Source organism: Chanos chanos, chromosome 1 (assembly GCF_902362185.1).
Source record: "Chanos chanos chromosome 1, fChaCha1.1, whole genome shotgun sequence".
NCBI lineage: Eukaryota > Metazoa > Chordata > Actinopteri > Gonorynchiformes > Chanidae > Chanos > Chanos chanos.
Window position 1 is genome coordinate 40522860 of NC_044495.1, and position 27551 is coordinate 40550410.

Consider the following 27551-nt stretch of genomic DNA (forward strand, 5'->3'; position numbering starts at 1 on the left):
ATTGATATGGAGAAGAACAGCGAATGCCGCAGGGAGTGAATACCGCTTTGCGCTAATATAAGAGAGCGGGCTGCAAGACTTGTGCTTCATCTACAATAACTACAGCTTTCAGACATGCCAAGTACCGTCAGCACGCTTTGAACAATTCAACGCAACACATTTCTTTATTCAAAGATGCAACAAAGCATACATAAAGTAAAACAGACATCCTGAATGGCAAGAATTAGTTAGTACCTCTTATCTATTCTTGGAGCACAAATAAATCATTGAATCTATCTGATTTCCGCTCCTAACGTTTTTGAGACGTTAACTGTACTTCTTTGGCTCTCATTATCTGACGTATAATCTTCACCTTTCTTAAAGCAAAAACGCCCACACGACCCGCAGCTTGGCTGTGACTCGGTAGGACACTTCACAAAAGAAATACAAATTTTAAAAAAAGAAAAGAAAGAAGAGAGACAGGCTCAGCGGTCTGCGCTGCAGTGAAATGTGTATTTGGAGAACAGGCTGTCGTGCGCTGAAGGGGACTTGAGTGATTAGATCTGTCGGCTGAGGTGAAGAAAATGAGCCATCGAGACGGCCGCACATCTGGATGGTCACGTTGGTGCCGTTCTCTTCATCTCACATTAAACCTAGTCACAACACCTCCTGTCCAATACATTCATATATAGATACAGACAAGTCAGCACTTTCGCACCATCGACGCAGCGTTATGTCAGAACGCTACGACTCGAAATGGATCATTTTAAAGTATTGGATTTCATATTCCTTCTTGTATAACTGTTCAGGTATTTTCGCTATCTTGTGAGGTGACTGCAGTGGAGTCAGTCCATCTGTAAAGTTGGATTTCTCTCTGGTTAGAAAACCGCCAGAATCTCGTGCAGGCGGTCGCTTGTACTCAAGTGCAGGAGAAATTAACATCTAACATTAAACATTAACACAACACACACAGAGAGAGAGAGACACAGAAATTATTTTTTTTCTTGAATTTCTTTATCAAACCGTGGAATGACTGGATCAGAAATACGGCAGCAAAGTATGAGGACTGATGACAACAGCACTGAAATCAAGTCCTCAAGTACGGCATGCACCCCCCCCCCCCCCCCCTTTCACATCAAGACACTCCTACTGTCTCAGCTCACTATCTCAGACATTATGAGTCTCCTGTTTTCACTTTACCTCATGGTTCTTTTTCTTTACTCTTGTCACTAAAAAGATCCCTGACATTCTTTTTTTTTCCCTTTTTCATATTATTATTTTGTCAAGATTCACAATGCTTCTCCAGTTCTATTACACTTTCTTTGCTTGTGTAAAACAATGCCCCATCATTGAATAGTCTAGAATTGTCTTTTATATCTGGTCTCGGATCCTGCTGACTGAATCGAATTTCTTAACGAAGGTGTGCAAGGCAACGTGAAAATAAGCTACATTTAAAAAGGCATAAAATAACAGTCTGAACAAAAAATAGGTTTGGTCACAAAGGGCCCTGGAGTCTGATACGAGGCACTACAGTACATGGAGCATAGATTGTTGTTGAATCCATGTCCAAACTCCACGTCTCTCTCACGCGCGCAGACACACACACACACACATACACACACACATACAGCTGGCTTGAGAGAGGCGTGTGGAAATCAAAGTCAAGGTCAAAGAGAGCATGGATTTTTTGCGTTGACATGGTGACACTAGGGGACAATTCCCTATTCCCAATTCAAAACGCATTTGATCCGAACAACTAAAACGATCCCAAGAGGGGTAAATTGGTTGGCTCTTAAGATAGGCTGAATAAACACACACAGCATTAGTCAATGAAGGATGAAGGACCTATTCAAGGGCAAGGAGGAGACGTGGATAAAAAAAAGAGACTTTTGATGATACAGAGAAGGCCAGCCTCCCTCATCCTTACACTTTAAGAGGACACAGAAAAACAGAAATGAAAGCAAACGTGAGTCAACACACACATGCAAAAAAAAAAAGAGAGAAAAAAACCCATGAATGTACAGTATCTAAAATGATTGGTCCGTTTGGTGTAAACAGGGCATTGTGGATTTGGTGGGTCTGCCGGCTAGGTAGGAGACGCTGGTTTCAGAGTGTATGTACAATCTACAATCCTGGTGTGGAACGGGGAAGTCCTCTGGCATGTTCACCTGTCATCTTTTGTCTTTCTCCCTCACTCTCTCTCTCTTTCTCTCTCTTTCACCCTTTCTTCTCACAGGTGGAGTTCACTGGTTCGGATGTGTTCCATCTTCTCTCTAAGCACTCGGAAGCTGGGCCGTGCCACAGGGTCCAGCGTCCAGCACAGCTTCATGATCTCGTACACTGCTGGAGGACACCCGTCAGGGGCATCCATCTTATAGCCCTTCTCCACCCGTGGCACCACGTCCTTAAGAGGCTGCAGAGAGAGAACAATCACCAGAGTCACAAGTCTGTAAACCAAAGCAAAACACCACCTTGCTGGGCTTGAATATCTGAATCACTGAAAGTTGATTGGGAATTATATAGAAAGCCAGGACTTGACTAAGGCAGGACTTTAAGAGATATTAGGTAGACAACAGTGCCCTCTTCTGGTGCAATAATGCACTAATTTTGGCAGACACACACGCATTAGCACTACTGAGTTCGGCTATTAAGCCGTGCTTGGAAGTCAAGGTGCGATGCAGTTGACCGAGAGCCTTCACAGTCAAAGACGAGAATGTTACAAAGTGTTTCAAAGAGTGAAGACGACCAAGTACTCACGATTCTAGGATACGGCACACGGCCAAAGGAATAGATCTCCCACAGCAAGATGCCATAACTCCACACGTCAGATTTAGTGGAGAATTTCTGCTCCAGAAACAGGATGAGACCATCAGTGAGTTTTATTTAAGCCTTCCATTACATATAACCATGACTACACAAATGTAAATTCACTCACAAACACATGCATGTGCATGCAAACACACAGAAACACAAGCACCTTTTCTCTAAGAGCTTCAGGTGAGGTCCATTTGACAGGAAGTTTGGCCGTATCCTGTGTGGATGATGCTTCCTTGGTCAGCCCAAAGTCACTGACTTTAGCGATGTTATCTTCTGACACCAGAACATTCCGTGCGGCCAGGTCTCTGTGTACAAAGTTATTATCTTCCAAATACTCCATGGCCTCACACACATCCCTGCAGAGAAAGAGTTAAAGACAGAAAAGAAAGAAAAAAAGAGAGTTTGCTTGTGTTAAGTATAAAAGATAAGAAAACAATGAAATCACTTTGAAGAGTGACAGATATTGATTTATTCGATCGAATCATAGCCAGGAGAGACAGAATAACGACTCACAGAGAAAACTTGAGCAGACAGTCTCCACCAATCACTGACCGGCCTCTGGAGCGTAGGTAGTCCACTAAACTGCCCTGTGGACAGACAGGGTGTTCATGTGTTTTATAAAAGGAAAAATGTTTAATAAATATGTTAACTAAGGGTTACAAATTAGAACTGTGTGCTTTGTGGGGGAAAAAAAACATTAAATCATCTGAAATACTGTCTTCTTAGCTCAGAGTCTGTGCCATAGTAGAACACAGAAGACTTGTCGTCGCCCCCCCCCCCCCCCCCAGATTCCTGAGGTTGAGACTCACCTTGGCCATGTACTCAGTGACAATAAAGAGACTACCAGTTTCCTCCATAACCACTCCCAAAAGCTGCACCAGATTATTGTGTCTCAGTCGCCTATAAGACACACAGAGTTATGACAGATGTCAAATAATAATATTTATAAACATTTACAACACCAAAAGTATCTGGTTAAACGTTTTGTGGATGTTAAACATATAGATCGGAAACTATTGGTCATGTTTTTAAGGGAAAGGAGGGAGCGTACGTCATGACCGAAGCTTCGGCGATGAAGGCATTGGCAGTTGCGTCATGTTTGATGCACTTCACTGCTACTTTAGTGCCCCGGTAGTCACCCACCATCACATCTGAGAGGGGGGGAGGGGGGGGAAGAGAGAGAGAGAGACAGAAAGAGAAAGAGAGGGGGCCAGAGATGGAAAGAACCAGAGGGAGAGACAATGAGAGAAAGAGCAAGAGACAGAGAGAGAGAGGTTTTTCTTAATATTGCTACAGACAAGTAGAACTCACAGAAGCTCTTTCTCCAAACTAAGCCAACGCACTCACCTCCGAATTCCCCCTTTCCAATGCTCTGGATGAGCTTCAGCTCTTTTCTGCTGATTGCCCAGCCGCCTGTGGGAAAGAGAACCGTTACAAACCACAAAGCTGGAACTGGAAAAATTGTTCATTATTGGTTTTTTATAAACCACTTGGCCTGTGCCCATCCTAAGCTCACGTGGAAAACAGAAAACATTCTCAACACTTCCACCCCAGGATGCCACCAGGAAACCACAGGCGAGGAGACCGAGTTCCCTGAGAACTTACTCTTGGAGAATTCATCCTGGGCCGCCACCGTCCCCTCCATGAGTTTGGGTTTGATGAGTCTGGTACACAGTCCATCCGCATCTTTGGTGTAGTGCTAGCCAGACAGAGAGCGAGACAACACGGTCAACATGGACATGTTGAGAGCAAAAGGTAAAACACTGTTTAAATTCATAAAGAAGACTGTCTGCTAACATGTAGTCTGAGCTCTTCAGTGATATATAAAAGATATCTGAGACCATGCTGGATTGGTAATATCAACAGAGGAGTGTATTGCAAGGCAGGGTTTCTCATTTAGCTGGATATCATCAGACCACAAGTCAACACGGCCCAATGTGAATGTTTCAAAGTGTGTTCAGCAAGAAAGTCTCTAACTTTGCACTGTAGAAATATTTATAAAGCCCAGTTCCGAGAAAAGGAGATGAAACTGTTGCTGAGGGTGTGAGGTGTTGCAGCAGTGTGAATTATCCTGTTGCATGAAATCCTACGCCACCTAATGGAGCTGCAAGACATTCACAGTGGCAAATGGTTTTTAGAATCTTTATGTCAGGAGCATTGTTGTGTCTTATTGGCCAGTCATTTTGTCTATTTATCAGAATGAGTAAGATTCAATGTCTCTGCCCATTTCACCGGTGCAGCTATATTAAAGGTTATATAAGTAGATGTAGCTAGACCTACGAGAGTCAGTGTTCATGAACTTAGTCATGTAAAGAATGATTCAAGTATTCTTCTGAAAATGCCCGTTCCTGATTCACTTTGTCACACTGGTGTGAATGCCCTAGTTTTAAAACGTTTCTTGGTGCATACAGTTGCAGGTTGCAAGTGTTTGCAACTCGTCTCGTTGCAGATTTTGTACCTGAGGTGAGCTTAACTCTTTCCAATACAAATGTTTCAAACTGTTTTCCTATTGGACCAATTTGACTTTTGGCTTTATGTTACACAGTTTACTGTGAGATCCTGGTTATTAGCATATGTCTGGAAGTTGATATCATTCTTACTCTTATTTTTATTATTAACAAAAGCAACAACAAAAATACTACAACTGCTTCTACTACCACTACTATGAAAATAATGATAGGATAATAACTGTAATAATGAAACTTGAAAGGTGGCCTGTTATAACGGATGTGTGTATACATCACCAACAGAGGGCAGTCAAACACAAAAATGGTGGACAGTCTCTTCCGACAAAGAGGTGCATTAAATTCAGCCTTAAATTCAGCCGTACAAGTCCACACTTGGCAAATACTTCCTTAATGTTTCTGCAGAACTGAAAAGGGGTATCGACAATACCACGTGTTCTGCAGGGGCGAGGGGGGGGGGGGCAGGTGAAATGATCTGGAACCTGTGTTCACACTTCCCTTTCATCGCTTCCTGTTCTCATCTCCTGTTCCAGGAACTGTCGTGTAAACGCGGCAGCGAGAGGCGGCAAACGAAATCGAGTTGTGCTCTGGCAGACAAAAACCCAAAGCGATGCCCTCTTCTTGCACCAACCAACAATTATACAGCAACCATTTGCAATCAGAAACAAACAAGCCTGTAATTCTCTTTTACATGCAAGCAAAATTTGCTGAGGGTTAAAGATATTCATGCATAATCTTATTCAAAACAGAAATCCAGTCAAGCTGGAGTGTGTATTTTCTCTAGCTACATTCTTCACAGCATACACCCCGAGAGGCAAGACGTGCGGTCCCAATGTTCGGACAACAGCTTCAGTCTAATCAGTCTAATGGATCCTGCCTCAGCACTACAGTTCTGCGGTTCTCAGAGGGGGAACCTCCCATGACTGACACATGCACACAGTTTCAAACGCACCGTCCCTCTGCTCACGACACAACCGCTACAGAATACAGGAAGTCAACAAGATCTGCAGAGCGGCAGAGTTACAGACGGCAGCGATTAACATCAGTTCAAATATCAAACAGCAGACATGTTCTCGCACATTTTATTGATGTTCTTCTTGTTAAAGACAATGCGGACTGTGTCGTGCTCACTGGCTGCAGGATCGGAGCAGATGTAATTTAATCCTTAGTGAGAGATAATGACTTATTGCAGCGAACGATCAATATTTAGCTTCCATAAAGAGTCAGTTAAGATGCCTCCCCCCTAACTGGTCTGGATGAGCTGGAGCAGCACTATCTGAATGCAACCCCATAGTCCTTCTGAAGGAGTTTGCTAGAACTACACTCAACTGTCAATGAAGGGAGGGGCAGAGGGTGAGGGAGAAGGAGAGACAGAGAGAGAGAGAGAGTGAGGGGGAGTGGGAGAGAGAAAGAAAAAGAGAGAGAGAGGGAGGGGAGAGAAAAAGAGAGAGAGAGATAGAGAGAGAGAGAGGGAGAAAGAGACCAAAATTAAACAAAGGAATGTGTGGTATTCAGTCAGAGGCTTGGTTGTGAAGAGAGCATTGAGAGAGAAGAGAGGAAATGCACATGCCAGCACCACAATTAATCCAACCACACTACATTCACAATGGCTACTGCACACAGCCAACCAATCAAACTTCACAGTGACTACCGCACACAGCCAACCAATCAAACTTCACAGTGACTACCGCACACAGCCAACCAATCAAACTTCACAATGACTACCGCACACACCCAACCAATTAAACCTCTCCAAAACCAGAGCTGCAACCCTACCACTAATTACAGAGAAGCCACATATTATAGATAATAATATCAATGAATAAGTGAATGAATAAACAAACGAGTTAATGAAATGTATAAATTCTTTAACTCTCAGAAGTGACAATATCACACTTAGATTGCATAAAATAAATATATCTACAAGAAGCAATTGCCAAGCAGTACAGACGAGGCATGTTTTTGTGTTTTAGGTGTTTTATGGTCTGTGTGTTGCATCTATGTCATGAGGAGGGAAAGAGGATGTTTGCAAGACACTAAAAATATGTTGCAGGATATTTAGAGTAGTTATGATAAAGATGACAAAATCTGAACTGGGCGGGTACCATTTGGTATATAAGCCTCTCTTCTTGAAATTGCATGATGTCATTTCCTATATATGAATAACTGGCGTTCTGCTTACAAAGTAAAGAGAGTCTGTTAACATGGAGATGACATCACTGAAACTGGATGAAACATAGAGTTGAGTTGAGCTTACAGAATGTGCAGTGCTTCCTCTATATGGTCTAGTGTGCAACAGGATTTCTATGAGTTATTAGTATTATCATGAAGAAAGTTGATAGAAATGAGGTGCATGTAAGATTGCCGTCTGAATTGATGGATATGTCTCACTTCCTCTTCTGTGGAAACTGCTTGATGTGAAGGAGGTGTTTAAAGTGCTAGATGGTCCCTCATAGTTTAAGTGTATGGATAGCCCAAACATTACACTCAAAGGAATTTAAAACAAGTTCAAAGGCGACGTGGCACAAGTGGAGTAAAGTTTCACCGAATGAAAAGATGTATATTTGTTAAAAATAAGGAAAGGTGCATATGTGACATAGGGAGACCATGTTAAACAATTAAAACCTTGAATTTAAACTTTAAATCTCTAAATATTACATCTGCTGTTGCAGTACCACCCAGAGTCCCAATGACGTGTCTTTGCGAGACCCAGACCAACACCCAAAACAGAAAGAGATTTTGAGTGAGGCGATAAGGTGAATATTAAGTGATCATGGTATAATCTTAATCTTAATCCTTAATCTTTAGTAATGGTAATGTGACAGAAAGCATTTCACAGTCTTTAGTCTCCCAGAGAACCCTCTACCACCCTGCTACCCAACAGCACACCCTGGTTCCTATCACTTTTTTAATCTCAAGTAGACCATAAACACACACACACATGCACGCACGCAACACACACACACAAAAAAAAAAAAATCAGAATGTGACACAGTGTACAGATACAGCAAAATAGGAGATGCAAAACGTCACCGTCACAAACACGCAACCTAAAATAACGTCATCTTCAATGCAATATTCTCCAAGAAACATAGATTTCTTTTTTTTTGCTACATTGATATATTCTGGGAAATGTTTGCTGACCTCATTTGCTACTGTGCGCTGCATAGAAAGGGGAAGGGGTTTGTTTCTGGTGTAATACTTTAACAACCGCTGTGTCCACAGGCCCATGTCGGGTACTTACCAGCTTCCTGTTTTTCTATTTTTGTCTCTAAATGTGTAGCAGAGAGTAAACTGACAGAGCGGAGGAGAAGAAAAATGGAGGGAGCACAGATGAAAGAAAAGGCTTGTTTCACACACAATTGAACCGTATTTCAGTGTGCTTGCAGATGGACATCTGAAACAGCTCAGTAGTTCCAGACGAGATGACGCGCTGGCACATAGACAACACTCTTGTTTCATCTATGAATTTGATAACGAGTCAGCGAACTTAATCTGCCGTGTTAAGGCTGGGACAGAACAGAAAAAAAAAAAAAAAAGGAAAATGCATTGTATGTAAGCCCTTCATGGCTGAAGCGGCAAAACAATTATTTGGGTGATGTTAAAATTCTCATTTGAAGTTCTAGGTCTCTGAGTCTTTGCGGCCTGTTGGTCAGATCGATCGGGGGTGGGTTAGGAGTGCGGTCGGGTCAGGTGTGGGGGGGTGCTCACCTCTACGAGCTGCATGAGGTTCTCAAAGTACTCTTCCTCGTCGATGGACAGCTTGCCGTTCAGGTAGATGATGCGGTAATGCTCCACCTTGCCGTCACAGCTCACGCACAGTGTGTAGTCGCCAGGGTAGTTGGTGCTCTCGCGCACCAGGAAAAGGCCCGTCTCCGGCGGGTAGAGCAGCCGCTCCGCCTGATCCCTGGTGATCTTCCCGTGGAACCATCTAGAAAAGAGCGGGAGAGAGCTGTCAGCGTTCGATATTTAGAGACCAGCAGAGGCGGGTAGTTAACACACACACACACAAACACACACACACACTCACACACACACACACACACAAACACACACACTCACACCCACACACACACACACACAGACGGAGAGTGGAGCTAAATTACTGGGTTCAAGAAAAAGCATGTGGTTTCAGTGGTATGAGAAACATCCAGCCAGTATCTCGCAATCAAACTGAGATACAGAAAAGGCACTGAATTCAACGCACAAACAAAGAGGTGCCATGCATTACCACCCAGTCTATTCCTACAGCTTATATCCAGTTGCATGTGTCCCCCCCACACACATATCATATTAAAAACATCAGGTTTGACTAAACGACGGGTTATGTTCCATGACAAAGTGAGTAATTGAAGAATGACAGATAGTTTCTCTCAGATGAACTGCAGTCCCCGATAAATATGGCTTTTTTGCATATCAGATGCCAGGAGATGGACTTTTTCCATTTCCCCTATTCATGTGCCCAGACCGATTTGTTTAATTCTCCACTTTCTTCTTCTATTTTAAACCCCAGCGCTCTGTGGAGCCGATTCAAATAAGGCCGCTGTGGCCTGTGCGGCAATCATTTGAACAGGAAGCCAGTCATGCTTTATTACAGACATAGCCACAGTTAGTGTTTTTTATGATGCTATCAGACACACACACACACACACACACACATTCTAAATATAAAATTTTTATGCTTTGACACTATGGCCAAATATAACATACACACACACCTGCACAAACTTAAATGCTAAATATATAATCTTCATATTCAGTCACTCTCAGACAGTAGATCTAAATACAATGCGCGCACACACACACACACACACACACACACAAAATAATCACACTATAAATATCATCTTCATAGACACTCACTAAAACAGTACAAGCAAATATAAGATACTTGCACACACAAACATACATTCATAGTCCTCAGACTCACTAAAACAGCATGGCTAAATATAACACACACACACAAAAACATACACAATAACTATAATCTTTACACTCAAACAGCATGGCTGAATATAACACACACAGACACACACACAAACACACACACACACACACAAACACACACACAAAAAAATACATAGTAACTATAATCTTCACACTCAAACAGCACGGCTAAGTATAACACACACAGACACACACACAAACACATAAACACACAAACACACACTCAAGCTGAGATTTCGGACTGACTGGGAGAAAAACCTTCTCTGTAAACCACGGGAAATAATTACAATGCTGTCAGACCCTGAACCACACACAGACATAAAAACACACACACACGTGCGTGCACGCGCACACACACTCACACAGACACACACACACACAGACATAACATTCACACACAAATAGACATAACAATCACATGCAGGAAATTGCATGGACTTACGGCATGAGACTAAGTTTGCCCCCTGACTTGACCCCTTCCCTTTTCTGGACATAGTTGGCTGGAATGGTTCCCTCTTGTCCAACTGAGTTTTTGGCTTTGTACCAGTTTGGATCCTGTGATACAGAACATCACCAAAGAAAAGTCAATGTGTAAAGAACAGTACAGGATAAGATCTTAGATGACAAAAAACCCAAACCAAAACAAAAAAAAAAACCCCACAAGACACAGTAATTTGCCTTCTGTTCCATTTTAATAACAAAAACAAATGTTTCTTTGTACTCTTGCATCTTATCTAATTGGATCTACTTTGTTACTTCAGGAAACAATGCGATGAGGGCATTGGTTTCATCAGCAGGTAACAGAGATCTTCTCTTCAACGCTTAGGTTTGAATCATTCCCGTTATCTGTGTTGCCAAGGTAATGACTGACTGTTACCTTAGTGACCCCAATAATGGTTAAGACGTCTCCTTTACAGAGAGGCAGGTCCTGTTCTGTTGTTCCAGCAAAGTTATACCGGGCCACACATTCAGTGCCAGGGGGCCAGATTGTCTGCAGAGAGAGAGAGAGAGAGAGAGAGAGAGAGAGAACCAATTAATGGGTGGCTTGGTGGATTTCAGAGAGAACACCAGCACATGTGGATTCAAAAAATTCCATAAATGCAGCTGCTTGTGTTGCAGTGCTCTGAGGTAAAGGTGTTCCAAATCCAGCACAGGAGAGAACATCTGCTTGTCTTCATATCAACCCACCGGATTGTCCAATGAGTACACAAACCCGTTTCCAAGTGAGTACCTAAGTTCTAATTGTCAGGAGAGCACACCAAAAAAACCAGCAGCAATTTGGCCCTCCAGAACTGGATTTGAAGAACCTTGCTATAGATCACTGGTTTTTGATTCATTCCCCCAGACCCTCCTGCCCTGTGCATTTTTGTTTCAGCCTTGCAGTACCACACCTGACTTCACTAATCAACTACTCATAAAACCCTTAATTAGCTCAATCAGCTAGAATAATTAAGTGCAAAACACAAAGATAAGCAGGACAGGGGGATCCTGTGGATTGGACTAAAGACCAGGGCTATAGTTGGTCTATCACTACTGCATGCCAGAGGAGACAGTACGGATTTCCAGAGTTCCTGATTCCACAGTCAGGTTTAAGAAATCCTCCTACCTGAGGGCTAGACTTCTGCAAGATTCTGTTTGAATCCTATTGTAATATTAGACCACTATTTAGATGGCCCATCTTAATGAGGTGAATTAGGGGGTATACTGTATTTTATTATACCTCAGTTAACCAGGTAGCAAAGCCAAAATTCTATACTGTCCAGTAGGTGAAGTTAAAAGAAACACTGCTATTGGCCGTTGCTCCTTTTGGCTATGTGTTTGAGAAATTCCGCATGAGATACCTTCACGGTGTGTGTTTTTAGAGCATAAAGACTGAACAGATAAGTTACAGTGCACAAGAAAGAGGTCTGCCTACCCCTGAGTTCACTGTGAGGGTGATAGAACAAAACTATTAACGGAGACTGTCTCACCTGGAGGCCAGACATGCTGACAGATACAATGGGAGGGTACAGCTGTCCTCTCACAATTGGCCCGGGTCACACAGTACCATCAGAACCGGGTCCACGGCACACTGCCAATGCCACGACGCCAGCTGAGCACACACCCTGAGGACAAAAAGGAAAACTTATGTTACACTCATGTAACACATACATACACACAGACATACACACACAAACACACACACACACACACACAAATGGATAATACACAGTCAATTAACAGCCAGGCATTACAGACAGAAGACTACACTGATCAGAAACGTGCCATTACACCACATGTCATTTTCTAAAGGACTTTCACAGAGAACCATGTTCAGACAAATGCTAGGTTATAAGGAACACTGAAAAAAAAGCTTTCAAATATATGTATTTTTTGCTTGCTTTCTTTTTTTTTTAATACTCAGCTGGAAGTCCAATCAACCAATCACAGAGGGAGAAGACACATCCTGCAACTCATCAAGCATGAACATGTCTTGTTAATGGGAAATGAAGCGAGAGAACCTAACACACATATGCAGACGCATACAAGTGGCGCACAGATACACACACACACACACACACACACACACACACACACACACACACACACACACACACACACACACACACACACACACACACGAATGTTCAAAGGGGAAGTGACTGCTGTGAGATTTTCCGATGTCTCAGACAGGAAGTGGGCTGAGCGGGTTTGTAAAATGGCTGATAAACACTCAGTGTGAACAGAGAACGTCTTGTCTATTTCCAAACACCGGCCTGGTGCATATATAGGAAGGCACGAGAATTTGGCTTCAGTCGTGCACAGGAGAAGTTGGCAGGTGCCTTTCTGTTTGGTAGATTTGAACTGTGCGTAATATGAAAGTTGTATATTAAAGCTATCCTATGCAAAATCAGTCGACTGACTGGAAGCCCACTTGTGAGAGAAAAAGAGAACTAAGAAATTTGTTTTTAACCTTCTCACTTTTGCAGATGTAATAGGCTACTTTTCCACTATACACTGTAAACTCTGTACAACTACTTCATGTTTCCATTCCGCCCTGCGAACAGCTATTTAGAGTCAAGCTGTGAACTTTCAGCCCTTCAAAAAAAAAAAAAAAAGAAAAAAATAGAAACTTGATAAAAGCCACAGCCTCAGTGTCAGTCATTTCTCTCTAGTTTCCATTAGCACCATTTGTGTGAAGGACATTCCTACTCTAATATTCTGTTCTGAGGTTCCATCTGTTTGGAGACCAGCTGAATGAGAATTCTGGGTAATTTAAGAGAACCTCCCATTCTCTCTCACCTCATATCTGTTAAGAGTTGGTTTAGTGAACTGAATATTAAGATAAAGCTTCAACATCGGTAACAGAGATCTTCTCTTCAACGCTTTAGATTTCAACAAAATCTAAAATTGAAGTATCATCTGTCTTGTGGCCACTGTAAGTAAATGAATCGGCCATGGCCTTCATGTTGTGGTGGAAGTGGCTTTTTCTCTCTTGTGGCCGAAGAGGAAATCCTCACTATGTAGTGACTAGTGGCCTGTTAGTGTTAAGATAGTCCCCCATCTTTCAAAACCTTTTTCCTTCATTTTAACACAGCAACAACAACAACAACAAACTTTATGCTCTACTGCAGGATTAGTGTTTGCACGCCACGCGGTTGCCACGGTAACACTCTGAGCTGGAAAAACTTGTACCATTCCCCGTTATGAGGTCACATCCTCGCCGAGATGCCCAAAGCGAAGACGGTTTCCTGAATGAGCGTGCTGCTGTGAGGGAGGTGATGAATGAGAGGCCAGGGGCATGAGCTGGAGAAGCTGGGTTTGAGAAAGGCACACAGAGGCCGACCCACGTCCTACCCAAACCCCGCAGGAGTCAGAGCAGTGGAGGATATAAGACACTTCCTCTGCCAAACACACACTTCCGCCATTGCTTCTACATCCTAAATTTAAACGGCGGTGCAGCGCACACACAGTGACGGCACGAGTCGGGTCAAAGTGGTAGAGAGTGGGAGGAGACTGAGACTTCTCCTTTTGAAAAGTAGAGAGTTCATAAACGAACGCAGTAAACTGATACAATAAACATCCAACGACAGTTCATAAACGAATGTGCCGAAAGGAAATACGTTCTTTAAGACAAAAATGCGACAAAACTAACATCTTCATTTTCCACGACGGGTTGGCTTTGCTTCAATCTGTCATAACATGCATAGGCCAAAAAAAAAAAAAATCTACATCTAATACATCTAAAACGTCATAGTGCGAAAACACCCAGTCTCTAAGGAAACTGGGAACTGGAGTCCATCCACAGCATTTTCACAGTCAAATGTGGACTTTATCCAAGGTATATTCATCAGTCTCTGCGGTCCAGGCATAGAGAGGACACACTGTCCTCTGGGGATTCTCCAGCTGCTTCCGGCTCGGAGCGCAAGCCATGACCATACTCCAGCTATCCTGTACCAAAGCCCTGGGCATCTTCACTGGGTTCATACAGGAGCAGAAGAAATGCTCACACGCAGCAAGGGGAGCCATCCTGACGTAGGCACGCAAAAATTCTCAATTTTTTTTTTTTTTTTTTTTTTAAATGTATGCCGTAATCTCATTACAGCTCTGAATGGTTTTCATAACAGTCACGTACAACAATCACAAACACTCAAACAAGGCATTGTGCTTTTTTTTTTTTTCTTTTTGGAATCAAACAGCTAGACTGGGTCCAACTCTGAGACTGCAGTACAGATGTGTGGGGACGATAAAGTCAGCCCATTGAGACTGACACACCACTTATGCTCAGAGGGCATCTGAGGTTTCAGAAAAGTGACAGACATCGTTTCACTAACAGAACATTAAAAGCTTTTGGGCTCAAATAAAGTGGTTGATTTCAGAGGCACAAACACACACACACACACACACACACACACACACACACACAAAACAGTCTGAAAAAGGAGAAATATGATGTAACAGCGTGTAATCCACCAAAATGGACATTCAAATGAAGATGAATATGTAACGATTTCTCACTACAACCAAAAACTCTTCCAGTCTTCCAAGAAAGAGAACAGTTAGAAAAGAAAAAAAAATGTCTGCCAATTAAGCTTCAACGAGTCTCATTCTCTAACAGTTCTAGTTTTGGGGTGTGCCTGGGCAAATCTTCCATTTGGATGATGATGTCATCGCTTTGGGAATGCATGTACAGAGGTTACGCCTCTCACAAGAGAACCTTTCATGACTCATCTATGAGAGCAGCCATCTTCCCAAAAGACAGCCAACAACATCGGGCAATGGGACACCAACGAGATGCTTAGCAGCTCAAAACGTCATCGGTTCTGGTAACACTGCAGGGTCTGCAGAAGTTTCTAGAAGGCTCATTGTGAAACCCTAGACTTCCTCTCAAACAGAACACAAAAAATCTCCGAAAAATTTCTTTGTGAGTCAGATCCATAACTGACCCATTTCTGCTCCCCTGGTAGAGGTGAAACAAATACACACACAGACACACACACGTCTCTGGACCATCAGTATAGGCATTGATGTACATTCCCTTCAGTCAGAATTTGATTGTAAGAATCACTTTCAGTGGAACTATTCAAATGGGTTGATGGCAACCAACAGATCAATATCGCCAAGTGGAATTTGCTCGTCAGAGAAACATGAGATCTGGGGACAGAAGAACAGCTCCGCACAGCCAACATTAAATGTTGTGAGAAATGGCTTTTCTTTACAAAATCAAACTGTTGTAAACAGGTCTGTGTTTTTCTGTGCGAGCAACAGTGTGTGTTTTTGTTCATGGGTGTAAGTGTTTCGAAAATGCTCAACTCTGTGAAACACCACTGTGCAATGCAACCTCAGACCGAGTCCGAGGATGATACGAAAAAAACTAAAAACGAGCTTCTACTCTTCGACTTGTGCAGAGAACACTCTCCAGAACATTCCCCAGTCAAATCCAAGGATCATTTTTGATTGTTATTCAGCTGTAATCAGGGATTTAAATGGATTTGGACACCACATTCAGAGGAATGAATGAGTGAATGAAGTAATGAATGGGAGTTTAATTTAAAAAAAAAAAAAAAGAAAGAAAGAGTGAGAGAGAGAAAGAGAGAGAGAGAGAGAGAGAGAGAGAGAGGGGTGATGCAGAATGAGTGGTAGAGGAATAAGTCGGCTGTGAGTTTAATTTGTGGCTCTGGGCAGCAGCAGGAACCAGGAAATGGGCTTCAATGAGAGCGTTAGTGTGGAGACACGATGTGCTGGAAGATAGAGGAGGAAAGAACACCAGCGATGCAGCTTTGTGTCTTTCATCATTTAAGCCACGCTGATCCACTCAGTCTCTGCTCAAGAACACTGATAAAGCAGTGAAACCACATATGCTTTGGAAATATACAACCAAACAAAACATGCTCAAAGCCACATGTGTATACATATATATATACACACACACACACACACACACACACACACACACACACATATATATATATATATATATGGAAAAGCACACACACACACACACACACATAAATATGTGTATGTGTGTTTAAAAATACATTGATTTTTGAAGCAAAAAAAAAAAAAAATAGCACAATGCCAGGATCAGCAACAATTATAATCATCAGCTAAAGTTTCTTTCAGTAAAGTTCTCTAATGTGCATCATTTGTGCATGAAGAAGATTATGTTCAGTGTGTGCAGTCGCTCAGGTCTAACCAGCGCTGTCACACAGTGGAGACCCCAATGAAAGAAAACATCTCCACCCCTCACCAACTTCTTTCTTTCCTTTTTTTTTTTAATAGATAGAGCCCCAAGCCCTCATCCTTTTTTGGCTCTGTAGTTCTGTTAGGGTGTGTATATATGTGAAAGCGAAAAGGGAGTTGCGTGCGTGTGTGTGTGTGTGTGTGTGAGCAAATGTTGCATTCTCGGTGCAGACATTTATCTCCGGAGAGATCCCTCCTGCTATTGCTATGTGACTCCTGCAGAAGCTGCAAAAGAAACTGCAGTGCAGATGCAAACTAGATGTTTAAACAAACGAAGCATTGACTGACTGACTGACTAAACACCTGTCATCAGAGGGGACGGCATTACCTTTTTCTTTCCTTTAAATCCCATTGTTCCAATAGATCGACAGTGACAAAGAAAGAAAGAAAGAAAGAAAGAAAGAAAGAAAGAAAGAAAGAAAGAAAGAGAAAAAACAGGTGTATTGACACTTCCTTCAGGTTACTAAATGTTTCGTGTGTGTGTGTGTTTGTGAGAAGAAGAGGGAACAAGGAGGGAACAAGAGAGTGAGAGAGTGATTGAGAGAGGGAGAGAGAGAGCGAGAAACAGTAATGCCAAGGTTTGACTATCTGCTTGATGTCTGGATGCCGGGGCAGGACCAGACAGGCTCATGGTATTCTGTCCCCAGGCCATTCGAGCATTCCCATTGCCTCACCCCGCGTACGACAGAGACAAACACTCCTCACAAAGCACAACAAGTGTGTTTCTTACACCCTCATCTCTAAACTGTGATCAAATTAAAATCACAGGTACTCTGTGTCAAAACTAATGCATAAACATTAGTTTTGACACAGAGTTTCAGTCTAGGGCATAAGGAGGGGCACTGTGAGAAACAGTGGATTTGGAGAGGCGGTGGTTGTGTTTACATTTCAACGCAGTACATTCTGAAGTGAGAACACTCCCTCATATTAGAGTGGCAGTTTGGAAACCCATAAATGCTACACAAAAATGACCAACAGTCTCTGATCTGACCTCTCTACTATCTCAAGGATTAAGGGAGAGGTGTGTTGGCCACTGTTTGTCTTCTTCCACTTTGGTTTTATTCTTTAATTACGATCTTAAAGACAGCTAAATAAACCTTGCACTTGATGAAGTCAGGCACTAAAACACATTACATTCTGTTGTTTGTAAGAACATCTATCGAAAGATTTAGCAAAAGATTTTTGGCGTGCGTCTTTTTAGGACAAAAACAAAATGTATAACAAGATTCAAACATCTGTTAAAAATGATTTTTGAACCTCATTTGAAAATGTTTTTAGGAAACTCTGAATTAGCTAATTTTCTTTACTATATGTGCTTTTCTCCCAAACAACAAATGACTGGTGCACTGTTACTTTATGACGTTTTTTGTTGCAGGTGAAGAAAACAGGTGAAGCACAAGTATTAAAGAAGAATGGAGACAGTATACATATATAGCACAACACAAAGTATTCTTGTTTGTTTGAGAAAAAGCAACAGTAGCAAGCTTTCCAAGTAGAGAGAAGAAAGGCTGGAGTTCTGTAAGGGTTTGAGAGAAAAGGAACAGTGTGCAGACAGATTCCTCCTGGCAGGTGAGCATGTGGCATTTGCGTGTCAGCGGGAACGGCAGGTGCCACAGGAGACAGGAATACAGAGTCCGTCATTTAAATATGAAGAGACAAGCGTTTTCAGTTGATGTGTGGGGCGGGGCTGGCACTGACGGATGTAGACTGAGTATGGCATTCAGGGATCGCAAGTTGAACAGTTACCATAAAGAAACCAGAGCCAAGCGCGACGCGGCATCTAACACTGCGGTGAGGGTGTAAACAGATGTTTCTGGAAGTTTCTCATCAAGTCATTCCAGAGACCGTAACGGCCACGGTCTTGTGCCAACGCTAAGGTCAGCACGTTTGTTTTGACGTATGAGTCCGCAAATTGAGCGCATGGCATGTCACCAGCCTGACTAATAACTACCATCTGTCCTCCCTTCCCTTTTTCCCCTCATGCCTTTTAAGTTCCATCCATCCACCAGCCCTTGGCAGGGGGGCCTCTCTGGACAGCCTGCCTCACCCGCACCACTCCCTCTGGGCTGAATGGTTAAGCTGGCTCCCTTTGATGGTTGAATGGCTCTGCCCTGTCATCTTCAGAGCTGTTACAGTAGCAGTGGGGCAGCCCGGAGACTACCAACAAAAACAGGAAGGGTCGCTTTGTATAAATCAGCTGTGAGGAGGGAAGTGGAGGAAAGGGCAAAAAAGAGAGAGAGAGAGAGAGAGGGAGAGAGAAGCTTACGAGAAAATAAGAGGGGAAAAAAAGCTTTTTATTCATCATCCTGTACTGAGTGAGAATGTTGGGGTCCAGATGTTGTGGTGTGTGGGGCAACATATAAAATAAGAGGAAAAAACAGAGCCAGAGGGAAACAGCTGGATACTGGTGCAAATGCTACACTGACTACACAGTCACAGCCATGTCAACATATGACACAGATACCAACTCTCTCTCTCTCTCACTCTCTCTCTCTCTCTCTGTAATCCATTTAAGGCCATCAAACCTTGTCAAAAGACACACTGCAAAACAGAGGTTTACCACCTACGTGGCACCAGCCCTGGTCGAGAGTGATACGAACTCCATTCATAACACTCATCACGTTATAACCAGATATGGCGTCAGCTGTGAATGTTTCACTGAGGTTCAGAATAATCTGACAGATCGTATTACACAGTCATGACAAACATACCGGCAAAGTCTCCAGACTTTCAGTGAGACTGGACCAAAAAACCCCACTGTACACACTACTGCTTAACCATGCCACACTCAGCCTCAGCAACAGCCCTGTTATTAAGCCAACCACTGCTTTCGCAGTTTGTCTTCTCAATACTTCAAATATATTTTTGTTCTCTGACTTTCAGTTGGATGATATTCTCTTTCATGATTTCAAATCTCTAGTTTGCAGAAAGTTCGTAATGAAGTGACGTTTTGTAAAGACTATTGTGTGATGCAAGCTGCTCTACGCGAGATTGGGGGAAAAAACAAAAAACAAAAAAAAACCCCTTGTGTTCAGCCCTGTATGTATATGTGTAAAATGAAACATTATGGAGAAAGTAGAAGTTGGCTTGAGCCTAAGGAATAAATTGCGATATCCTCAGAAGTATTCATTTTCACAATATAAACAAATCGCAGTCTCCTCAGAAGTATTCATTTTCACATTATAAGCAGGGTGAGAGGGCATTCATGGGTCATGGTTGGGTCTAGTGGAAGTGAAAATTTACAAAATGGTGTCGGGGGATGAGGACAATAAGAAGGCTGAACATTGTCTTTGGAGTATGTGACTTGTTCAATTTCCACCTTAACTTACAGAGAAATCACCAGGAAAAAAAAAGGCATTCAAATAAGGCCATCCCAGAAACAGTTTGACTTCAGATGATACAAATGACGTTTCAACAGTGCCTGAACTGGAATGTGGAGTTAACTGGTGGAAAAACAAATTGCGATGTTTATATTCAATGATAAAAACCACAAACTAAGGCCTATAAAAGTTAAGATTATCCATGTACCGCAACGTCCTTTTCAATCCAACAGGAAAATACAGAGGGGGAAAAAAAATAGCCAGCCAATCCAGAGCAGGGGAAACCCCATCGTAAATGACAGGGCTCTGCATCCAAACAAGATACACTGAACTTCAGTTTATGGCAAATATAAAATAAACCACAGTCATATTCAGTCCAAAGTGCTGAGGTCTCTTATAAAAAGAAAGAAAGAAAGAAAGAAAGAAAGAAAGAAAGAAAGAAAGAAAGAAAGAAAGACAGGCTAGTTAGTTGTACAGCTAAAAGGGCAATAATAATTCAGTAAACATGGTTGATAAGACATCTAACATATGACCTCAGCCAATCCCTGAAATGTATCAAATTATAAAGACTGAACTGTGTTTTATGGATCGCTACAGCATTCACAAAATTCACAATAACCCAAGACAGAAAAGAATTTCTCTATTCTTGCAATTAGAAAACTATATATGTTAAATCATAGAGGATTCTTTACTGGGCTTTTCACTGCAGGTGGATACAGACAGCATGATGACGGTGAGGGAAATGTGATGACGGTGAGGTGAAAATAAAAGTGGAGATAAGATGTTGTGAAATAATAGAGAGAAAGCCAACAAAAATGCAACAACACTCAAAATACTGGGTTTGTGACATACTGCTGAGGAGAATTCTGAAAAATAAAACTGACAGGTCGTTGAGGAAAAAAATCATTCCTTAAAACAATCAATAACCCTAATATGATGCTGACAGTGCCGCTCTCACTTGATCGTAAAACGCTGGCTTCTAGAACTTTGACAAGTTCCAGGCGGCCACTGAAACACTGCTCAGCATACAAAATCAGTAAGAGGAAGTGACCTTCTGATGCTACTCTGTCTAGATCCATCGCTCGTTCATTAATTCAAATCAGCTCCAAAAACACAATGCGGCCGTTGGCTACTATATGTAGACCAGTATTTGAATAACTGGCCATTTGACTGTTGGGATTTTTTCAGTCTTACGTAGAACAGACAACACGACAGAGAGCTCTCTACAAAACATCATCTGCACGATGAACTTGCTGGAAACCAGAGATTCAAAATCATGAAAGAGGATATTGTCTGTTGAAAACCAGAAAAAAAAGAGTATGCAGAAACTATTCCTATGACATAAAGCAAAGCAAGTCACAACCCTGCTTTAACTGGAATGATGGATAAAAAAAAAAACTGCAACTTTTCACTTGCTCAGATACTTGAGCGCAATAGAGCTTGGTCTGATTAAGTGAGCATTTAATGCTAACATCAGCGTTGAGACGAGAGAGTCTTTTGTTGTTGAGTATGATATTGGAGTAATCTGGAATTCAATCATGTGATTCATCTGAGCAACGGTCATATGTGGCAGACTAACAATACACTGGACTCTGGGTTCACTCCAGTGCATTGAGCTTCTCTGCTCTCTCATTTCCTGCTTTCTGAGAAGTTGTTTTACCACTAGAAAAAAAGACTCATTCAGTGTGCAAGTCACTCACGTATAGATCCTTTGAGTTTTCTGCAGCAAAGAAGATTAGAAAAACCTTATGGGCATTTAAAAAAATAAAATAAAATAAAGCAAAAACTGGATCGATTCCAACTCGTCACCTCTGAAATGACTGTAGTGTGTGTTCCACAGTAGATGTTCTTGTTTATTTACAGCCATGCCACTGCCTCATGCTTTTTGTCAGCTTCTGTTTTGATGTCATTATATTAATTTCCTGTGAGTACATATCTCCACCAACACAACACAATATAGATGGGATTGTGTTTGCTGGATAGCAGGACAGGGGCTCAGTAATAGCAACTCAAGATGGTGTCACTGAGACAGCTGTACTGAAGATGGACCTCCACAGCCTAAATTAAATCCCACACCCCAACATACAATGTGACTATTCTGAGAGTAAATCATGCTGGGAGCAGCAGCAGCTGAGCAAATGACAAAGGAGGGAGACACTAAGACATAGTGACACAGCCACAGACTCAAGAGAGACACAAGAGGAAGTGAGAGTGAGAGATGAGAGAGTGAGTGAGAGAGAGAGAGGGGGGGGGGGGTATTAAATAAATTAGTATTATATATTTTTTCTCCTTACGTTGTGACGGGTCTTCTTAACAGATGCCAATTTCAGAACCAAGCAATTACAACTGGTATTGGATGTCACATCATGGAATTTTCCTGTATTTAAACACATTCACTGAACGTCTTGCTCACATTTTTTCGAGAGAAGAATAGTGCAAGTCTGAACAGAAACACACTCCACTCAAATTTTCAGAATTCCAGCGAGAGTCTCAAGTGTTGAAATAGTCCAAAGGAGCTTGTCTCTGGGTGGCATAATGATTTTTTTTTTCAGCTTAATAACTCAAATGATATTAAAACATCAAAGCAAGACAAAGGAAGCCAAACTCCACAGACTCAAGTGACTACAGCAGACTTAACACCAAATGAGAGATACTCCTATGTAGAAAGCAGCATAACCATTTCAGCATCGTGCAGTACCTCGTTCAGTAAATTCAGAGTGGCAAGGAAATACAACGTATCAGGAACCGAGAATCTAACTCTAATTGCTTTCAATATCTCGAGTGTTTTGAGTGTCCTGATTATGCCTAACAGTATCTTGAGTATAATGAGTTTCTTGAGTATGGCTAACGGTAACATGAACCCCGCGGTGAGAGCGACTGATACCCCAATTGATACATAATAAAGGCACGCTAACTGGAATGGATAACTTGTAAAGAGGGCGTCTCCAGTACAGCTGTCTAAATCCCTCAGGAGTTGTGAAAGCATCCCACAGAATCAACTGACGCACGGGGTGAGCAACATCGCACAGTTGTATTGAGTTCAACACATGTTTCTAAATGTATTATGAAATCTCCTTGTCAACGAACACGTTATCATTTTTGTTAGAAAATGACATAACCGGAGAGAGGTTAACGGAAGTCAAGCGAAACACGAATCAATATACACCCCCCCCCCCCCCCCTCTTCACCCCATCAACGATATGAGCTATGAAAGAAGCGCAAATTAAAACACACTTGACGTAACATCACTGAAGGACCATAATACCTGTGTCCACTGGAGATGCACAGGACCCAGCTGGTGATAATTTCCGAGTACAAATGTCGGAATGGAGCAGCTGGCTGAGATTTTCAATGGCTTTCTCCTCTGATCTTCATTCGTCTGTTTATGGGTACAAAACCAAGTCAACAGTAGTCAGGAGCACCCGTACGGATGTGGTCGCACAATCTAGCTTATGTTGCAGTGCAATTTGCAGCAATGATTGTTAGAACTTCCGATGCAAAAAAGAAAAAAAATACCACACCTCCCACTCAAAGGTGAAGCGACTGTAAAGGTGACACTTTCAGTCGTGCAAACAGATACGCTTCTGAACAGTCAAACCATTCCGTTGATATAAAGCCATGCGAGCCATTACGTTTTGATAAACGAACGCTGACTGTTCTTCGGCATAACAGCGTCGACTCTACTAAGGAGATGTAGTTGTTGCAATACTACAGCGAGCAAGAACCAAAAAAAACGGTGCGAGCTTCTGATGTTAGTGGTCGAAAGCATCCAGTTTAATAGCGGCACGGAAGCGCAACAGACGTAGAGACTCCAGCTGTCGTTTGTTCAATCTCACAGGGCCCCGAAGAGGAAACAGATCTCTTTCGTTCTGCCAGTAACAACGCGCATGCGTTCACTCACTAGGCGCACCTCTTACCTCGTACCGAGGCACCGTGTAATAGCAGGCTCGAGCGCCGGCCTGTGGCCAAATGATGAATTGCAACAATTAAGATGAAAAGCCAACTAAATAGCATTCACAGCACTCTCTCCTATGAAAAGAGAAATTGAACTATTAGAATACTTGATTGTAAGCTATGTTCCCGTCGTATTTAAGACAATTCACTTAATAGATTTATTTCAATTAATAAGCAATATGACAAATGTATCAGTGAAATGACTGCTGTTATTAAAGTGAATATGAATTTTTAATAACACAACCGTTCAGAAGATAATTTATTTTATTTTCATTTGTTCATTCTCTGCATTTGCTCATTTCTTGTGTCACTGCATCAATTACACATTTGTCTCCCAACAGTTAGTCACATTATTGTCACCATCTTACTGAGGAGATGACATACAGCACACAAGTGAAGGGAAAAAAAAGTTCACCTGGCATTCACTCACTCGGTGGTTGTTTAGGGATCAGCTGTAAAAATAACTGCAATGCCATAGTTTAATCTCATGTAATGCTCTACAACTTTTTTTATATATATAACTCAGAAACAAATAGAATCTCGTATACTCTCGGGACAAAAGCAAAAATAAAACAAAATGAAGCTGAACCACCATGTGATAAATGTGAGTGAATTCTCAAAAAGCTTTGTTTAAATTATTCAATCGTTAAAGACAGAATGACAAATGCATTAATTGTGGACCTTGGGCACTGGGCTTCTGGTTATTAGCTTAGGATAGATACAATCGTTCCTAATTGGTCAAGTCGTTATGGCGACCGTAGACTAACCACTGTCACATAGCGAGCCATCTCCAACAATCTAAAGAAATTAGTCAATTGACTTTAGCTAGGCAGTATGTCCACTGGATTACCAGGGGAGAACAGCACAAGAAAATTTTAAGTTGACAGTAACAGCTCCAAATCTGTTGTTTTTCCTTTTTCACGTATTAAGTTAAGCAATAAGTGTACACAGTCTTTCTTCTCAAATGTGTAAACATCACACACAGGAATGCGGGATTCATAGCTGCAGCGCTGAGACACACTCACACAAATGGACATTAATATATCATCAGTGCAGGATATCTCTCACACAGACATGAGTCAAAAAAAAAAAAATCACATATGAAGTCTTTATGCCAAAAACAAGAACAATCTGTCACATAAAAATGATCAAACGTGCAACATTAAATGGGCAGAGGGGGAAAAAACAAAACAAAACAAAACAAAGAAAAGAAAAAGTCTGATTGTATCACTGTACAGTTCCCATGTTCAGGGCTTTTCTCTTTATTCACAAACATCTCATAATAAGGGGGAAAGCCAACAAAGGTTGAAGCAAAAACTAATTTTTGGCACATTACTGGGACGGGACGGGGGGTAGGGGTGGAGGGGTGATTAAATAAGCCCTTAGAGATTTACTTTTAAGCCAGTCTTTTACAACCCCAACACTGACACCCAAGAGCATTGCATATTTCTGTTCTTGCCCACCAAGAGCAGCCTTGATTTAACTAATTTAACTGATTATCTGTCCCTTTTCATTACTTGCACCAGATAAATGAATTACTGGAAGCTACCCAGCAGCACAGATCAGTCATATCCATTCCTCCGCAACCCTGTGACCAGTGCTTTCTGAGTTCAGTTGAGTTGTGCTAGTCCTGGGTTAGAACTGAAAAGTGGAGTCGGGTGGGCCCACAAAAACAGAGACCACGAAACATCTGTGTACAGATGCGTTTCCCCGTTTCCCAGTCCTGAGAACTCACAACACTGTACAGCTATGCATAAAATACACCGGATCCAAAGTGTCCACTCATCACAGACTTTTTTAAATGAGATGAATCAGGTGCCATGGGGCCAGGCCGAACCAGACAGCATGTAGTCGCCTGGGCCACCAAGACTGGAGCTGAAAAATGTGCAACACACAAAGGGAACAGGGACAATGGGATTTTACTATTTCCACTTAACTTCAGAGCTACAAGAACATGAACGAACCAACAAAAAAACAAACAAACAAAATAAGGGTTAATGAACAATACTGAACAGTAGAGTCTTTTACATCACATATCTTATTACCTTGATTGTTGTTATTCCCACATTAACACACCTGATTCACCCAGCAAATGATTCTTTCCTCAATGGATATAGGTAAACCATTTACCTACTTATGTTTATAATTCACCTAAACTTCAAGTCAATTCAACATACAAGTCAAAACAAACAGTGTGATTTTATGCCCAGCCAATAGAAAACGAAACACATGTTTACTAGAACAAAACACGGCCGGTCAACTGTTAGCCCCTAATGAAACAGCAAGAACACTGTTAAACAGAAGAACTGTATAGCTACATAACCAGGTTGGACACCTTAGCATTGTCAAACACCAGCAGCAGACAAATCAACCAGGAAGTGGAGTGGGGGAGCTCAGGAAGAACAGGGAAAACTGAACAGATAAGATCAGGAGGGTATTTCAGAAAGCAAGTTGAGTGAAAACTCAAAGTTAGTTAAGTCACAGAGAAAGTAGTAAACCTCCGAATAGCAGACCCCTACGGCTTCATTCTTCTAGCAAAACAAAGCCATAGGGCTCTTTTATTAGGAGATTTACGACCTTCTCTGTGACTTAACTAACTCTGAGTTTTCACTAAACCTGCTTCCTGGAATACCCCTCTGGTGTGTGTGTGTTTGATTCTAACTAAGAAGCGGTCACAAAAGCTGCCTGAATATTCTTCTCTGAGGATCAGAGGCAAAAGGATGTGGTTCTTTCAGCACTGCACAGGAAACTGAGAAGATGCTAAAGAGGAATGAAATATATACATATTCATAAAAAAAATCTAATGAAAATGACATCTTGCTCTACACTTTTTAACATTAAACAAAAATGATTGTATATGAACAAAAACCAATATTGCCCCAAGGGAATGTAGCTCGTATATAGTGATACAAATGTATCGCCGACCAGGGAAGAATCCTGTGTCTATCTGCACAATAATTCCCATTTCTTTCTTTCTTTTTTTTTTTTTTTGTTTTTTAATGCCGTTCATTTATTCTCTTCTTATCAAACACCTCAAAATGCGAGACCTTATGATGCCCATATTAATTATGTCAATTCCTAATTCTAGAGGAGCAGTATGTTCTGTGACATCACAATGATGCTGCACTTCATGTTTTTCGAGAACTATTTGGATTGAAGGTTGAAGCTCAGCTTTTGGAGAGCTATGTACCTGATTTTGACTTAACAAAGAGTGGGAGAAGGGAGATATCCCACAAGATGCCAATCTTACAAACTATGAATTAAAAAAAAACAAAAAAAAAACCAAGGAAAATAAAATGGGGGGGGGGCACTCAAACAATTATCATATTGCCTTTGTCAGGTTGTG

The 27551-nt window shown here is 41.8% G+C and overlaps 1 protein-coding gene across 1 annotated transcript; it reads right to left on the reverse strand.

The window, feature by feature from the left end:
* Positions 1–2196: 2196 nt before the first annotated feature.
* csk (C-terminal Src kinase) lies at positions 2197–23862 on the reverse strand. Its single transcript, XM_030789822.1, has 14 exons — positions 23773–23862; positions 23517–23630; positions 12179–12313; positions 11086–11199; positions 10651–10763; positions 8973–9192; positions 4402–4495; positions 4144–4209; positions 3848–3947; positions 3606–3696; positions 3310–3383; positions 2957–3152; positions 2737–2823; positions 2197–2392 (listed from the first exon to the last, which is right to left on the reverse strand). The coding sequence occupies exons 3-14, from the start codon at positions 12191–12193 to the stop codon at positions 2210–2212; spliced, it is 1353 nt and encodes a 450-aa protein (XP_030645682.1). The 5' UTR covers positions 12194–12313; positions 23517–23630; positions 23773–23862; the 3' UTR covers positions 2197–2209.
* Between the last annotated feature and the right edge of the window lie 3689 nt (positions 23863–27551).

Bases quoted from the DNA above. Each gene is read 5' to 3' on its own strand.
- csk (XM_030789822.1), bottom strand. The intron at 3,697-3,847 runs GTACGCTCCCTC...TGTGTCTTATAG, and splicing joins GCCGAAGCTTCGGTCATGAC to GCGACTGAGACACAATAATC. The intron at 3,153-3,309 runs GTGAGTCGTTAT...CTTTCTCTGCAG, and splicing joins TGTCTGCTCAAGTTTTCTCT to GGATGTGTGTGAGGCCATGG.